The sequence below is a fragment of the Podarcis raffonei genome, chromosome 1 (assembly GCF_027172205.1).
Source record: "Podarcis raffonei isolate rPodRaf1 chromosome 1, rPodRaf1.pri, whole genome shotgun sequence".
In the NCBI taxonomy this organism is placed as follows: Eukaryota; Metazoa; Chordata; class Lepidosauria; order Squamata; family Lacertidae; genus Podarcis; species Podarcis raffonei.
In genome coordinates, this window is record NC_070602.1 from 6,548,431 (window position 1) to 6,565,044 (window position 16,614).

The 16,614-nt window shown below is 45.3% G+C and overlaps 1 protein-coding gene across 1 annotated transcript in view; it reads left to right on the plus strand.

Moving 5' to 3' along the window:
• The first annotated feature begins 96 nt into the window (after positions 1-96).
• EXOC5 (exocyst complex component 5) overlaps positions 97-16,614 on the plus strand; it is a 34,484-nt gene continuing 17,966 nt past the window's right edge. The window contains exons 1-4 of the mRNA XM_053392985.1: positions 97-399; positions 8,105-8,199; positions 10,315-10,462; positions 12,264-12,458. Coding sequence (XP_053248960.1) covers positions 289-399; positions 8,105-8,199; positions 10,315-10,462; positions 12,264-12,458 — 549 coding nt within the window. The 5' untranslated portion in view covers positions 97-288. The remainder of the gene's footprint in view (positions 400-8,104; positions 8,200-10,314; positions 10,463-12,263; positions 12,459-16,614) is intronic.

Below are 16,614 nucleotides of genomic sequence, written 5' to 3' on the forward strand. Positions count from 1 at the left end.
AGGAGCGGCCTCCGCCTCCTCAGCCCCCTTTCCTCCGCCGGGCCTTCCCGCTTCCTCCGAGGCGCGGCTTTGGGGCCTAGCCGGCGGCCACAGCGCCGGCAGCAGCAGCAGCAGCAGCAGCTGACTGGGGCGCCTGTGCCTGGGCGGAGCCGCCTCGCAGGCCCCGAGGAGCCGGGGAAGCGCCCAGCCGCGGCCTGGTGAGGGACGGTTTCCGGCGGCGGAGGAGGAGCAGCAGCAGCGGGAGGAGGAGGGCTCGGGACTCGGCCGCCGCCTCCGCCGAGAGAGGCCATGGAGGAGGCCTGGTCCGGGCGGCGGGCGGCGGGCCTGCGGGGGCGGCTGAGGGACGGCGACGGAGCAGGGAGCGGCGCCATGGCGGCCGTCACGCCCGAGCTCTTCGAGGTGAGGGGTTGGGGGGCGACCCGGGGGGAGGGAGGTGGGAGAGAGGGAGCTGTCACTGAGCCAAGATTGGGGCGGGGAGAGAATGGGGTGTGTGTGGGGGGGTGATGCCCGCTTCCCTCTCCTCCTCATGGGGTGGGGAATGTCTCCCTCTCATGTGGGGGGATATTCCTCTCATCGTGGGGGTATCCCTCTTCTTATGTGGGGGGCACCCCCTCTCCTCATGTGGGGTGGCACCCCCGCTCCTCATGTGGGGGGATATCCATCTTCTCATGTGGGGTGGCACCCCCTATAATGGGAGGATACCTCTCGTCATGTGGGGGGATACCCATCTTCTCATGTGGGGTGGCACCCCCTATAATGGGAGGATACCTCTCGTCATGTGGGGGGATACCCATCTTCTCATGTGGGGTGGCACCCCCTATAATGGGAGGATACCTCTTGCCATGTGGGGGGATACCCATCTTCTCATGTGGGGTGGCACCCCTTCTCCTCATGTGTGTGGGGATATCCATCTTCTCATGTGGGGTGGCACCTCCTATCATGTGGGGGGCATCCCTCTTCTCATGTGGGGGGCACACCCTTTCCTCATGTGGGGTGGCACCCCCGCTCCTCATGTGGGGGGGGATATCCATCTTCTCAGTGGGGTGGCACACCCTATCATGGGGGGGATACCTCCTCTTGTCATGTGGGGGGATATCCCTCTTATGTGGGGTGGCACCACATCTCCTCATGTGTGGGGGATATCCCTCTTCTCGTGTGGGGTGGCACCCCCTCTCCTTATTTGGGATGATACCATGTGGGGTGATACCCCCTCTCCTGCAGTGGGGCACCCCCTAGGGAGGGAGTGTTTTCTTTGAGGTGAGGAAATAGGCAGAGTGTTTCTTTGGGGGGTGGGGTGGGGTGGTCTTGTCCCTCCAGGAGTGAAGTATTGAAGGCAAGCAGAGTGACAAGGGGTGGTTTCATTGATTTAGTTATTGCATTTTCTCTACTGCTTTTCGTTCACATGAATCCCGGAGCGGCTTACGGACAATGAGCAATAGCAGCGTAGAATGTCACAAACGCAGCATAAATCATATAGAATAGTTAACAAATCACCGGAGAAGCAGTCACAACCTGCAAAAAACACTGTTGACAAAGCAACAGCTAAGAAATAAACAAAACACCAGAATTAAAGCAAATGTCATATGATTAACAAATCATATGATCTGTCTATAATCTATTAACAAGCATTTATAATCTATACAATATTAACAACATAGCAAGAATAGCAAGCAAATAATAATAATAATAATAGTAGCAAGCAAAAAATAAGCAAAACCCTATTAAGTTCATACATGGAGATGAGGGGAGAAGAAGATGGGTGGGCAAAGTCGCAGCCTCAGGCGGCAAAGGGGTGCAAATGGCATGCTCCTTTGTCTATAAACTTGCCTTTTTCTATGTCTGCTAAGGGAGGAAGAGGGTTTAGGTTGAGCTGATTTTGGGGAGGGGGGAGTGTCACTGAAGGGGAGAGGGAAGGAAAGGCAAGCGGTGGTGGAAGGGAGCTGTCAGTGGGGCAGCGAGGGTTTCCGGGGAGAGCAAAATGGGTGTGTGTTTTGCAGGGAAAGGTGGGGAGGGGCAGTTGTCAGTGATGTAGTGGGGTAACATCTTGTGTTTGTTAGGTCAGAAATAGGGAGGCATAAGGTTGGTCTTAGAGGGGAAAGGATTTTTTTGGGGGGGGGTAAAAGTGTCTAGTACTGGGACTTTCCCCTCACCTCTTACTTTGACAGCCACGTGAAATGGAGAAATGACCCCCCCCCTCCCTGAGATGGAGATGCAGCGACAGGCAAAAGATTCTCCTGCTGGGTTATTTGCTTGTCATGCAGCTGTTAGTGTTGATGCTCTACTAGGGTTAAATAATAATAACAAATTGGGAAGCCTCATGTGTGGCACAGGGTGAATGAGATGGGGAGCAAGAGATTGTGAACGGTGGGTGGAAATTGGGGAGCCATTGTTTTGAAGGTGCAGTAGGGTGGGTGAGATGCTTCATTGAGTTGTGTCTGCGAAGATGATGAAGTTTAGCCAGAGAGACAAATTCAGAACAACAACAACAACAGTAGTAGTAGTAGTAGTAGTAATAATAATAATAATAATAATAATAATAATACAGTAAAAGGCAATTTCCCCCCTGGAACTGGTGGCATTGCTGCTGTTCCCCCCAAAATACTGTAGAAGAACTTCTAAGGTTATTTTTATTGGAGGGGAAAGGTCTTAAGAGTTTGTTTGATAAATGATGTCTTAGCCCACTTTCCTCCAATATTGAGGTAATCAGGGCATTGAACTATCCCTGGTCCAGTGCTGATGGGACTGAAAGGGCGGAAAGCAAGGAGGCCAGGGTCAGAAAGAACCCAACAAATTCCAGTTTCATCTCCATCCTCTTCCCTGATGAGTTCCCCAAAGGCAGCAGACTAAGGAGGAGGAGGCTGACAGCCAGTGCTTGTAAGTAAGAAGGTTGGCAGGTGGGGGCTGGTGGGGCAGCTCCCCATCTGCCCTGTTGGAACAGCCTCCACTGCTCTGGCCTTGAGTATTCTTTGCAGCCCTAAGCTGCTGAAGAAGTCATGTACTGATTTGTATTAAGAGATGGTCTATGGTTGCCACTCTTTCTTTTCTTGGCATGTCTTCCCCTTGGGCCCATAACAGCTGCATTTCAGGCAGAAGTGCAGCCGGCATGGAGATGGGATTTCATTTGCTGCATTGCCTCTACTTCTGTAGCTGTTCAAGGACAGGATCCCTGCTAGGAAAGATACTGGCTAAACGAAGTGACCAATCACACCTTAGGCCGGACACGTTTCTTTGAAATACCCTGCAAATGGATGTGTGTGTGTGTGTTTATGTTGACAGGCTACAAGAAGCAGCTGCCATATTTTATTAATTTCTGTAAACATTTCTCCTCCACCTTTCAGCCCATGAAGTGGCCCCAATCATCTTCCAACTTAAAGATAATATATACGATAAAAGCAAGGCATGTTAAATAGCCTCACTTGGTCTGTTAAATTTATATCCCTGTGTTTCAGGTTGTACCAGAACCTGTGAGGTGGTTTTCGTTGTGAACAAGTGTGAAGATGCACAGGGGTATTTTTTCTTTGAAACAACCCCCAATTCCAGAGCCTGACTGTAACTGTGTCTGTAACTTGGCCTAAGCACGTGGAACCAAAAAAACATTGAATTCATTCCTTGTTTTACCCTGCCTCTATTTCCTTCCACTTCCTCTGTAGTTGCCTCTGAATTGATTCCTGAGTAGCACAGGGTTGGAATAGATGACCCTCGGGATCCCTTCCAACTCTACAATTCTATGATGCTGTGAACGCTGCAATATTTATCTGTAAATGGGAGGCATGCTAAGGAAGCATAATCCCCATAGGTAGCAGCAGTGAAAGGAAGATTGCATTCATTGTGTGATGGTTCAAATGGCAGTTCAAATGCCTAGGGACTGGCCTGCCAGGCAGTTTGAGTAACCCAGACATAATGTAACACTGGCATGCACTCATCGTACTGTAACATGACCTATGTGATTAGTGGAAGAGAGGGGAAAACAGATGAGTTCATCCGTGCAGTTCTATCAGCCATCCTTAAATACAAAGAGGTTTCCAGAGAATGTGAACCTTGGATCTCTAGGTCTGTGGTGCTCTACGTACTTAGCTGGAGAGTGTGTCTTCTGAATTCAGTTGGGCTTAATTTCTGAGTAATGGTTAGGGTTGCACTGTAAATGTACCACTGTGGTAGACAATATGCCACTTGCCAAAAGTTTTAAAGAACTTTTGGCATGATTACTGGCTTTACAATTAAGTGTAGGCCATACAGAGTCTTTTGGCATGATTACTGGCTTTACAATTAAGTGTAGGCCATACAGAGTCTTGGATGCGGGTGGCGCTGTGGGTAAAACCTCAGTGCCTAGGGCTTGCCGATCGCATGGTCGGCGGTTCGAATCCCTGCGGCGGGGTGAGCTCCCGTCTTTCGGTCCCAGCTCCTGCCCACCTAGCAGTTCGAAAGCACCCTTAAGTGCAAGTAGATAAATAGGTACCGCTTTATAGCGGGAAGGTAAACGGCGTTTCCGTGTGCTGCGCTGGTGCTGGCTCGCCAGAGCAGCTTCGTCACGCTGGCCACGTGACCTGGAAGTGTCTCCGGACAGCGCTGGCCCCCGGCCTCTTAAGTGAGATGGGCGTACAACCCTAGAGTCGGACACGACTGGCCCATATGGGCAGGGGTACCTTTGCCTTTACCTTTATACAGAGTCTTCCAGTTTTGCAGGCAGCCCCATTAGCTAGCAATGCAATATGTATTGTTGTTAGATTACAGAAAAAGTGGGGAGTGTGGAATGTTCTCACAGTTGGCAGGTGTACAGAAGAAATTGACCTTCCATTGGAATAAACATTCCTCCTCTGCATTATATCATAAATGTTCCAGGTGGTGTTCAGTTTGGGCATACCTTGCCCAAACTGAACACTACCTGGAACATTTATGATTCCTTTTGTGCTATGTTTCCATCCATTTTAAAAAGTAGTTCATGATTACAGTGGACCTTGGCCAGCACATTGACTATCATTTGGTGGCCTGTTTCCCACTTTATTGTGCCTCATTTGTGTTCTACCCCACCCAGAATATTTATTTATGAAACATATAGACATCCCTTCAGTGTAAGGCCATAATCCTAGGCACACTTACCTGGGAATAAGTCCTGGTCACTCAGTAAGGCTTTGGGTACTTCCGGAGGGGGACTTAATATTGTAAATGGGTATTTGGATATTGCAGATGGGTTGCTGGCAACAGGACATTTTTTAGCATGTTGGGTTTTCTTCAGAAAGGGTAAATCTGGCTTAATTTGGGGGTGGAGGGAAGTTCAGGCTGGCTTTTATGCTAATAATGTTGTTTGGATACTGTGAGCTTGCACACTTGAGGAGCACCAATCTTAACAATAAACCCAGGTCTGGAAGCAACCTTTTTGCTTTGTCAACTCACATGTGATTGTGGTACATGTCTCCCAGGGTGGCATGCTATGCAAACAATAAAGCACTATGTTAAATCTGTTCGCATCCTAGAAGCAATAGCCAGGGACCAGTGAAATCAGTAAATCCATAAAACTAAAACTGACGGATATAAAACATGCCGGATTGCCCCTAGGAATCAAAAAAGCATTTGCCTGCTGCTGAAAATACATCAAGGTTGGCACCAGGCAAGTGTCTCTGGGGCGGGCATTCTATTGACAGAGCTTCACAGCCAAGAGCACCCTCTCCCCAGTCACCACCTGCCTAATGTCACATAGCACATGGACCAAGAGGAGGGTCTCAGAAGATGAACAAAGGCTCATGCTGAAATGGACTGACAGGTAGTGTTGTCTGTTTAAGAGACCTGCTGAGCTACCTTCCCTAAAGATGTTCCCAGTTAGCAGCATGGCAGCTGCACTTTGTGTTAACCGAGGTTTCCAAGAAGTCTTCAGAGGCAGTCCCATATAACAACACATTGTGGGAGTCCAGTCCATAGGTTAGTAGAGTATTAATAATACAGCGGTACCTCGGGTTACATACGCTTCAGGTTACATATGCTTCAGGTTACAGACTCCGCTAACCCAGAAATAGTACCTTGGGTTAAGAACTTTGCTTCAGGATGAGAACAGAAATTGTGCGGTGATGGCGTGGCAGCAGCGGGAGGCCCCATTAGCTAAAGTGGTGCTTCAGGTTAAGAACAGTTTCAGGTTAAGAACGGACCTCCGGAACAAATTAAGTACGTAACCAGAGGTACCACTGTAGTGATCAGACAATCTCTGTTGAGGAGGGAACTGCACATCACACTTGCCTGGTGAAAGACTCTATAGGGTGCAGATGCCACTTAGGGAATACACATTGTTCAATCAAGAGGCACGTTGCAACACTTTGCTTGTGGGCGTCTGGTTGGGAAACAGGATATAGGACTAGGTAGGCCTGTTGTCTGATCTAGGGAGTTTTTTAAAACGGGGGTCCAACAGGTACTTGAACTATAAACAGAAAAAAGTTTTGTAAATGTGATCAAAGACCCTTGAGGCTCCTTAGAGACTAATAAATTTATTGTGACGTAATTTTTACGGTGCTGCAAGACTCTCTGATTGTTTTTGCTGCAAGAACCTAACATGGTTATTCCTCTTGGAAATGTTTGCAAATGTCCATACGAAATTTCACAGTGGTCTCATGATCTGTATTGTCCCTTTGAATCAGATACGAAATTCATAATGGGTTTCTGAACTTGTGATTTAAAACTGTGTGGTGAGCATGTCTACCATTTTTTTAAAAAAATCTCTATGCCGCATGGAACAATCGCATTATAAACAAATGTAGCAATGGAATGCTAAAAAGACAAGTTAAACCGAAGGAGAGGCTTGGCTTTGCCACTAAACAGAACAAACTTGTGGTATAACTTCAGTGCACTGTAGGTGTGGAATAACTTGTCTATCTAGTCAGGTATTGTTTTTCAAGGTGCTAACGCTTGGCACTGATATTAAAAATGCCTGGAATAAAAAACTGCTTGTGGCCTCTGAGCACTTTGAATTTGGAAAAAAATGGCTTATTGCTATTGCCCTCAATATCATGTTTTTAAAACCTCCTATCACTTTCCAGCAATCTAGGTTTTTAAATTAGCTCAAAGACATAAGATTACATTTTCTTTGCTTTTTTTCATTTTATTCCTTTTTTGAAAAAATATATTGCAATTAATTTTTTAAAAAACCCATAAGATCTATTCTTGATGAGCTTCTACAACTCTGTGTAGGACTGATCTGTAATTTATTTTAAGCTGTTTTTAATACTAACTTTTGAATTGCTGTAACCTGCCCTTGGACCTTGTGGTGAAGGGTGGATTAGAAACCTATAATAATAATAATAATAATAATAATAATAATAATAATAATAATAATGTTGTAAATGTAAAAACCCTCTAAAAGTAAACAGAGTGTGCCATACAGAAGGGATACAGTCTTCCTATGAAGTCTACAATCCACATGAAGATAGGAATGTGCTCAGGGTTTGGGACAGAGAAATGAATAATGTGGGGTGGCAGGTGAGATTCACAGCAGTGAAGGAACAGGCAAGGAAAGAGGCTTCCTGCTTCCTGAGATCTTTGAAAATGGAAATGGTGGCACTGAGCCTGGCCCTTTGCGCATTCAGAGCGTGTTCCCCTACAGCTGAGATACTGCCTCTCTACCCATAAGGAGCTGCATGGCAGAAAGGCACACGATTAGAGTGTGGGAAGTTGATAGCGGAGGCTGACAAACTTAAGGGAACAGCTTGCGACTTTCCTTGTCTAATCCAGCCTCTCTCTGAGCTGTTGGATTGGAAGGTCCCTGTGTGCAAATCGCTAACGTCACCACTGAGTGAGCACACTCTTGAATGCATTGGGCCTAGATCCTGATTGGGCTTTGAAGTGAATGACAGGTCCTGGAGTGTAAAAGGCTGGGAGCCGCTGCTTATAGCGGGCCAGTTCTGCAAGCGCTGAACGAGATGTTCACTATATTCAAAATGCCTAATTTTTAGATTACGTGCACAAATGTGTAAAGTGCCACTGACCCTATTATCTATGGTTTGTAAAGCATTCACTGCAGAAAAAGCTTTTAGCCGCTTTCACTCAGCGAGGTGTAAACAATATGTATCTTGCACTTCCTGCTGTGGCTTGCTGTAAAAAAGTGATTCTTTTCTTGTGTGGTTAGGAGCCCTTTGTGGCAGATGAGTACATTGAACGCCTGGCGTGGAGGACTCCTGGCGGAGGTTCCCGAAGTAGCGTGGAAGCTTTTGATCCCAAAAGGTAAAATCCAGCCGCATAATCCAGCTGCACAATGAACACTTTTAACCATCCCTTAACAAAGAGCAAGCACTATGCGAATCATATAAGTACCCAATAAACACCTGCTGTGGAAGCCGCTGGATCGCTATGACACCCCCTCCTCCATGCCCCCCGTGCAAGCTCCTTAGGTGGTTTTCATAATAGCGTGTTGAGGGTAGAAAGGGGGTTGAGGAAGTATAACGTAGAAAGAAAGAAGTAAACAAGGGAGAAAGGGGGAAGTTTTCTTCTGAAAGCCCATATTGGAGAAGGAACGGGTCTTACGTGGCTTATTGACATGGCCATATTGGCTTCTACAAGTAACATTAAGAGCATGGTTAAGGAACTTGGAGGATTAATCCCTAAACTGCTATACTTGACCAATTCTTGCAAGTTGCTAGTTTAGTATAGAATTCAATATGACATAATTGCTAGGTGTTGGTGCAATGGAGTGAATAGGGGTATTTTGATAAGGTTAAGTGCCATTTCACAACATTCTTTTAATCCATTTTAATAAGCAGATCAATTTTCTCATGGCTGTCTTATTTCCCCAAGTCCTCTAGAGTTTGTTTTTGCTGTTTTTAAGGTTGGCAGGGTAGCTTATTCAGGTGCATAGCTGGACATAAAGGCTGACAGGCTTTAATGGCTTTGGACCTTGAACCTAGTTCTTCACTAGGTCCAGAGGCCTTTCTAAATTCTTTTGAAATCCTTTAACTGGGACGTGGGACTCTGGGTGTCTTTTGCCCAGTTTGGGATTCCTGTTTTATACAACTGTGCACCCACATGTTTGCATGAAAGGTGTCCCAAGGTTGTTCTTGGTCTATGTACTTGCTAGACTTACGGTGTGGGGATGACCAGCTATGTGAAGCCCAGATTTGTTTTTTTAATGGGGTAAACTTGTATGGTTGTCCTTATCTAAAGTCATCCACGGCCAGAAGTGTGCTGTGAAAGTATCACGTTATGGGACAAATTAGGATCCTGCAAGAAGACTTCAATTAGACTAGGGACTGAAGTTTTTGGAATACAGGGGGAGGGTAGGACAGAAATGATGATAATAATAATAATAATAATAATAATAATAATAATAATAATAATAATTTATTATTTATACCCCGCCCGTCTGGCTGGGCCTCCCCAGCCACTCTGGGCGGCTTCCATAGAAACCAAAAATACAGTAAAATATCATACGTTAAAAACTTCCCTGAACAGGGCTGCCTTAAGATGCCTTCTGAATGTCAGGTAGTTGTTTATTGCTTTGACATCTGGTGGGAGGGCGTTCCACAGGGTGGGCGCCACTACCGAGAAGGCCCTCTGCCTGTTTCCCTGTAACCTCACTTCTTGCAGCGAGGGAACTGCCAGAAGGCCCTCAGAGCTGGATCTCAGTGTCCGGGCTGAATGATGGGGGTGGAGACGCTCCTTCAGGTATACTGTACCGAGGCCGTTTAGGGCTTTAATGGTCAGCACCAACACTTTGAATTGTGCTCGGAAATGTACTGGGCGCCAATGTAGGTCTTTCAAGACCGGTGTTATATGGTCCCAGCGGCCGCTCCCAGTCACCAGTCTAGCTGCCGCATTCTGGATTAGTTGTAGTTTCCGGGTCACCTTCAAAGGTAGCCCCACGTAGAGCGCATTGCAGTAGTCCAAGCGAGAGATAACTAGAGCATGCACCACTCTGGTGAGACAGTCCGCAGGCAGGTAGGGTCTCAGCCTGCGTACCAGATGGAGCTGGTAAACAGCCGCCCTGGACACAGAATTGACCTGTGACTCCATGGACAGCTGTGAGTCCAAAATGACTCCCAGGCTGCGCACCTGGTCCTTCAGGGGCACAGTTATCCCATTCAGGACCAGGGAATCCTCCACACCTGCCCGCCCCCTGTCCCACCAAAACAGTACTTCTGTACTAAAATGAAGATATGCTGCAGAAGTTAGGTTGTGTGGTGTGTATTTTTAAGCATTTCAGTCTTAGTACTGATGTACCTTCACCAGTGCCTTCAGAACTATTTGGTAACACCAATCACACAATTGGTAACACCAATCACACAGTGTCATCACGATACTGCAATTTGCTTTCTCAAACCCTTTATAAAAAAAACCTTTCAGGTTACAAGAAGAATTTGTGAATCATATCAATGAACTCAAGTTGCTAGATGAAAGAATCCAGAGAAGAGTGGAGAAGCTAGAGCAGCAAGTCCAGAGAGAAGCCAAGGAATTTGCCAAGAAGGTTCAAGAGTTGCAGAAAAGCAACCAGGTAAGAAGTCAGGGCTCAGTTCACATCCTTGAAGTACTCTCTCATCGTTTCAATTTATTTTGCATGGGAGAACTTGTGCTAGATTGTGTCCTAAGCTTATACATCAGGTTTTGATGTACCGTATTTTTCGCCCTATAGGGCACACCAGCCCATAGGGTGCACTTATTTTTTTTGGGGGGGGGGGAAATAAAGAAAAAAAAATATTCCCCCCCCCCGGCCCCAAAGAGCAAAGAAGCCATGACAGCGAGTAGGATGGATGTCCTGGCTTCGTTTTTAGCCTCGGGACTGGGGGTCCAGGAGCGAAGGCGAGGTTGCGCTCAACCTCACCATCGCTCCCGGAGCTTGCTTGCGGGGCTGGGGGCGGGGGAAGCCTGAGAGCGATGGCGAGGTTGTGCGCCACATGCTTCGGGCTGCAGGCTGCTGCCCGCAAGCCTTGGGAGCCCGGCGGGCACTCCCGCTGGGCTCCCAAGGCTTGCGGATAGCTTCCTGAAGCCTGGAGAGCGAGAGGGGTCGGTGCTCACCGACGCCTCTCGCTCTCCAGGCTTCAGCGAAAGCCTGCATTCGCCCCATAGGACGCACACAGATTTCCCCTTCATTTTTGGAGGGGAAAAAGTGCGTCCTATAGGGTGAAAAATACGGTAATTTTTGTCCTTTGAATGTCCAACCTAGGAGTGGTAGAGGCACACACTAACAGTCTCTCTGCAATTGCCACTGCCTTCCCACACACCTAACTGCAAACAAAATTTGAAGGGGTGGTATCTGTTATTTATTGTAAGGGAAGGTGTGTGTTCAAGACATATTGTTTTATTTATTTGGACAATTTATATAGCATTTATATTTAATAAAATCTCTTAAGTGGCTTACAATGCAGTTGGAGACATCTTAAAATTAAAAAAGCAAATGCAAAAAATTCTAGAAAATATCCATATTCTACAAAACACCATTAACCTCTTTAGCATCAGAATAAACATTGAGCATAAAAATTAGTTATAGATGTACAAGGATATTTCACGTTATAAAACATTAGTAAATACATAGATATAATATGCTTTAAGGATCAGTGTTACAAATGGAAATTAACTAAAACAGTTATATTTGACATTCTTCAATAACAAAAATTGGCAACTAGGCAAAAGAGGGCATCTTCACTGTTCTGGATAGGTAGTTACAATGATAGTGGGATCAACTTCTTGCCTAGTCAGCCACCATTGGGGAGGAATGGAAGGTGAGAGAATGGCAACTCAGCTTACCTTAATATCTAAGTGTACAAGCGACTTTTGTACAAGCGATCTATACAAGCGACTTTTCTCCAGTTGCTTTGAGTACATTAGCCTCTATATCTGCAACCATTACCTATTCCTGCTGGTTATGCAGCAATCTGCAAATGGGGAACTCCAAATTCTAGCGCTCAATAGTGTGTGTGATTTAGCCAGATATAGCTGCTTCTATATAACACAAATTTAATCTTAAGAGGAATAATATGAATTATTCCGGATACTTCACCAAATGGTTGGAACCAGTCTGTGTGAGCAACTAGGCAGTCAGTCATTCACTAACCATACTGAATCTTAAGATCCGCACTGGATACCAATGGAATTAGCTCAGTTAATGCAACTTGATGCACTTTCATCAACTTGATTTATGTGGATGCTTCTCTGTTTTACTGGAGAGGGAACGAGTACTGAACCTTTCCCTTTGTTGGCTTCTGTTCTTCTGCTCTTTAGAATGTTATTGAATAGCTTGACTTTCCTTAATTACAGTAAACACAACCGCTATTACTTTGTCTGCCCTCTTCTCCCAGGTTGCCTTCCAACACTTCCAAGAGCTAGATGAGCATGTCAGCTACGTGGCAACTAAAGTCTGTCACCTTGGCGACCTGCTGGAGGGGGTAAACACGCCGCGGCAACGGCTAGTGGAGGCTCACAAACTGATGAAATACTTTAATGAGTTTCTAGATGGAGAGCTGAAGTCTGACGTTTTCACCAACCCTGAAAAGGTAAGGCCCGTCAGCAGAATTGAAAGAAGTTGCACGCCATAAGCTGAGTTGCCCTAATTACAACCCCTTGCTGCAACTTTTCCACGCTCTGACTCCCTAGCGAGCAACTTGTCCAAGCGCCATTGTTCTGGAGTACAGATTAACTTCATTTGCCTGCAGATTCAGCCGTTCTCAATGTGGCAAGGCTGTCACTTTTTCATTTTGCAAAAATCATAAGCGACTTGGAAGAATGCTGAGAGAGTAACTTTTTAGAATACCTTGGAAATCTCTTGTGTTTTCTTCTTCCTCCTCTCCTTCTTCCGAAACTCTTGCCCTAATTCTTCTCACTTGTGAATGAACATTTCCCTGTTATATGTCTCTTGGGTAATCCTTCTTTGTAGCTAGAAGTATTATCAGGATGCGTCTTTTGGCTCTACAGAATGGTTAATGTACTCCTCCTCTTCCTGGGGACATACAGAGAAAACTGAGGTGTGTTAAAATAAATTTTGCAGATAAGTATGTGTGTGTCCTTTTCTGCAAATCTGACTTCCCTGTTTTGCACCAGGATGTTGCTTTGACCAGGCCTGGTTTAAGTGTTGCCATCTTGTTTGATAAACTATTTTTTGCCGGATCGAGAGTGAGCTTTGTGCCTGAGCACCTACTCTTCCCCTCGCATCCCTGGCTTAGGGACAGATAACTGAGGTTTTGTCAAACCACAGTTTCCCATGACGTTCAATCAGATCCTAGTTTGATACCCTGGTTTGCAAACCACTCTTATGCCAGTTTCTCAGTACAGACATCAAATACCATTGAGCTAACATTTTGTAGCAATTTTCTTTAAGGGCTAAACATACAGAGTTACTCTCTTCCATGTATATTTCCCAAGTCTTTTCCTCCAGCATTATCACCAACTTTCCCTCTCATTTTAATACATAGATTACTTTTTATTGTCCTTTTGTATTAACAGTTTATATATCTGTAACAGTACTTGAGTGTCTTTTTTTATATCCTTCTTTTATGTTATGCAAGGTCTTTCAGCATCTTATATTTTCAATTAAGAAGTTTCTGATATGAAATAATTCAAACAAAGGTGGCTTATTTTCTCCTACTGCTTCCTTAATCTGATTGTATGTTCTCATGCAGTTCATACATTTCCATTTGGGTTCATGTACTTATTTATTCCAAAACATTCTCACTTTTTAAAGCATCCACTACTCCCAAATTCATTGAAATGTAGATTGAGTGTCAGTGAACAGATTTGGAGATAGCTGTTACCTAAACTTATCCCAAATGCTCTATATGGAAACTAGAAATGTATTTTTCCTAAGTTCTAAGGGGCTTTTAATTAGTTTTTAATCATAACAAGGTTGGGAATAGCATCCTCCTAAAAGTATACTCTGATATTTTGAACACAGTGTTTTCTCCTTTTCTGCATCATTCCAAAAATTAATGTTCATCATAGTTCTTGTTATCCTCCCATCAAAAACAAGTTTCAGCAGAGTTGAGCTATCTAAATCTGATTTTAGTTTTCTTTTCAAGCTTCCCTAGTTGTTGCTATAAAAAACACCAGGTTTTTGCTCTTTCTAAAGCCTTAAATGAGTTATTTCCAGTATGTTACCATCTTCCTCTTTTAGTTAAATGTAAGCATGATACCTCGGACCTTCTGTTGTTCATTTTTAAACTTGATTGGTGTTATCTTTTAATGACTGTTCTGGTTGAGTAGGAAATAACAGCAACGCTGTCAGCATATGTGCACACTTTAAATTCTTTCCTGCTGATTTCTAAACCTTTGATCTTTAGAATGGTTTCTTATCATAACAGCAAGGAGCTCTGAATTTCAACAGAAGTGAGGACAAGGGGCCGCCTTGTCTAGTCCCACAAATAAATTGTCACTGTTAAATTAGCATTTATGACTGTACATATGTGGAAGAGGGCAGTTGATAAGCCAGTTGATAAATGTTCCAGTGCTAGCAGCTTTTAATCCATGAAAGTCATGCTCCCATTCCATGCAGTCAAAAGCCTTTTCCCCATTAGTAAATGCAGTAACCCCCTGCCTTTACATTATGTATATATACGTGTGTGTGTGTATAAAAATAAAACAAACTTGCTTCTCTGTTTGCTGGTCCTTTAGCAGCTAGAACAGCCTGATGCATCCACAAGAGGGAGGTCAGTGGTGGACCTTGGGGTCTCAAATTTCAGCAGTGCCCTGTGTGATGCCAAATTCGGCGCTTCTTGCCTTCCATTTTACGTCATAGTTGTGGTGCCCCCTGCAGCATCCCAAAGGCTCCATGCCCAGTGTGATCAAACTGGTTACATTCCCCTAAATCTGCCTGTGAGGAGGTATGAATAAGTGTAGGTTTGCAGAAGTGGAAAAACAGCTAGTAAACAACTCCGGGGGTTACAAGTTCTACATGTAATCTATAAGACACTGATAGAAGACTGGTAGGGTAGTGGAGAGCCTTCCTCCTGGTGGATCAGGGTTGGGGAGCCTGGTGCCTTCTAGATGTTGCTGGACTACATTGGCTCCAGTGGTCAGGGATGATTGGAGTTGTAGTGCAGCAACATCTGGAGAGTCACAGGTTTCCACTCTTGTAATAGATTATGATACTGCCTTCAAGTCCCATCAGCCAGTGCATCTAGAGTGCACTAGGCTGTGGAAGACTGCCCTAGGAGGTGGCCTATGCTAGCAGGTGCTCTTTAATTGTATAATCCAGAAATCCCTTTCCACCCATAGCTATATAATTTACTAATTTCTTTTGCTTACAATGCACCTACAACGTGACCTGTTTGTACTGCTCCCACAGCATCCTCAGAGCTCGATAGAACTGCATTGATCTCTTCCCCTCTACTCACATGTTTGAATGGGTGTGTGAGAGAGTTTTGTGTACTTCACCCGATTATCTTAATGCACCTCTGCCTGATTCAAGATGCTTTTGCTCCGAGACCAAGGGAGAATGGCTCTCCCGCCACATCTCCCCAGCTTGTTTCCCACCCTTGCGAGATCAAGCCCTTCTGAGATCTTGGCAATATGTTTCCATCACTTCCCACAGGATGCCCTTTGGGGTTTTGTCCACAACAAATCTCCAATCGTCTCTGTGTTCGCAGGGCCACTTTATACTTCAAAGGGTTTTGATTGCCTACTAAGCAGTTTTCAGAACCGTAATTTTTGCCTATTTTTAGCGCAGCTTTAGAAATCTCACTGAAGTTTACTAGCCTGAGTGATAAAACCTGCTCAGCTACCCTTGCCTGTCATGACAAGCAGTCATGAAGAGATGAATCACGGGCTTCACCTTGTCAGGCAAGGCCATCTTGCTCTGCGCCACACAGACTAGAATTTTGCATAAACTGCTTTATATACATAGTATGTTTTTAGCGCTGGAGTTCTTGGTTCAGCCTTAGTGAATGTTTCCTTCATACAGGCCCAGGGTTAGCTCTTTGCTTTTAAAAATTGGAGCTCTGGGGTTACTCTTATTTTGACAACTTCTCCTTATCAAAGATTAAACATTTGGACATTTGAATCACGTTCTTCTTCCATGAAGCCCAGGGTGGCTTACAGTGTTCTTCCTCCTCCCATATTTTATCTTCACGACAAACCTGTGTGGTAAGTTAGACAGGGGGAGGTGACTGGCCCATGGTCAGCCAGTTACGAACATAGGAAGTCACCTTCTACCGAGTGAGACCATTGTCCACATCACTCAATTTTGTATAGCAATAATAATAATAATTTATTATTTAGACCCTCCCCATCTGGCTGAGTTTCCCCAGCCACTCTGGGTGGCTCCCAATCGAGTGTTGAAAACAATGCAGCATTAAATAGTAAAAACTTCACTAAACAGAGCTGCCTTCAGATGTCTTTTAAAAATAGAATAGCTGCTTATTTCCCTGACATCTGATGGGAGGGCGTTCCACAGGGCGGGCACCACTACCAAGAAGGCCCTCTGCCTGGTTCCCTGTAACTTGGCTTCTCGCAGGGAGGGAACCGCCAGAAGGCCCTTGGTGCTGAATCTCAGTGTCCGGGCTGAATGATGGGGGTGGAGACGCTCCTTCAGGCATACTGGGCTGAGGCCGTTTAGGGCTTTAAAGGTCAGCACCAACACTTTGAATTGTACTCGGAAACGTACTGGGAGCCAATGCAGATCTCTCAGGACCAGTGTTATGTGGTCCTGGTGGCCACTCC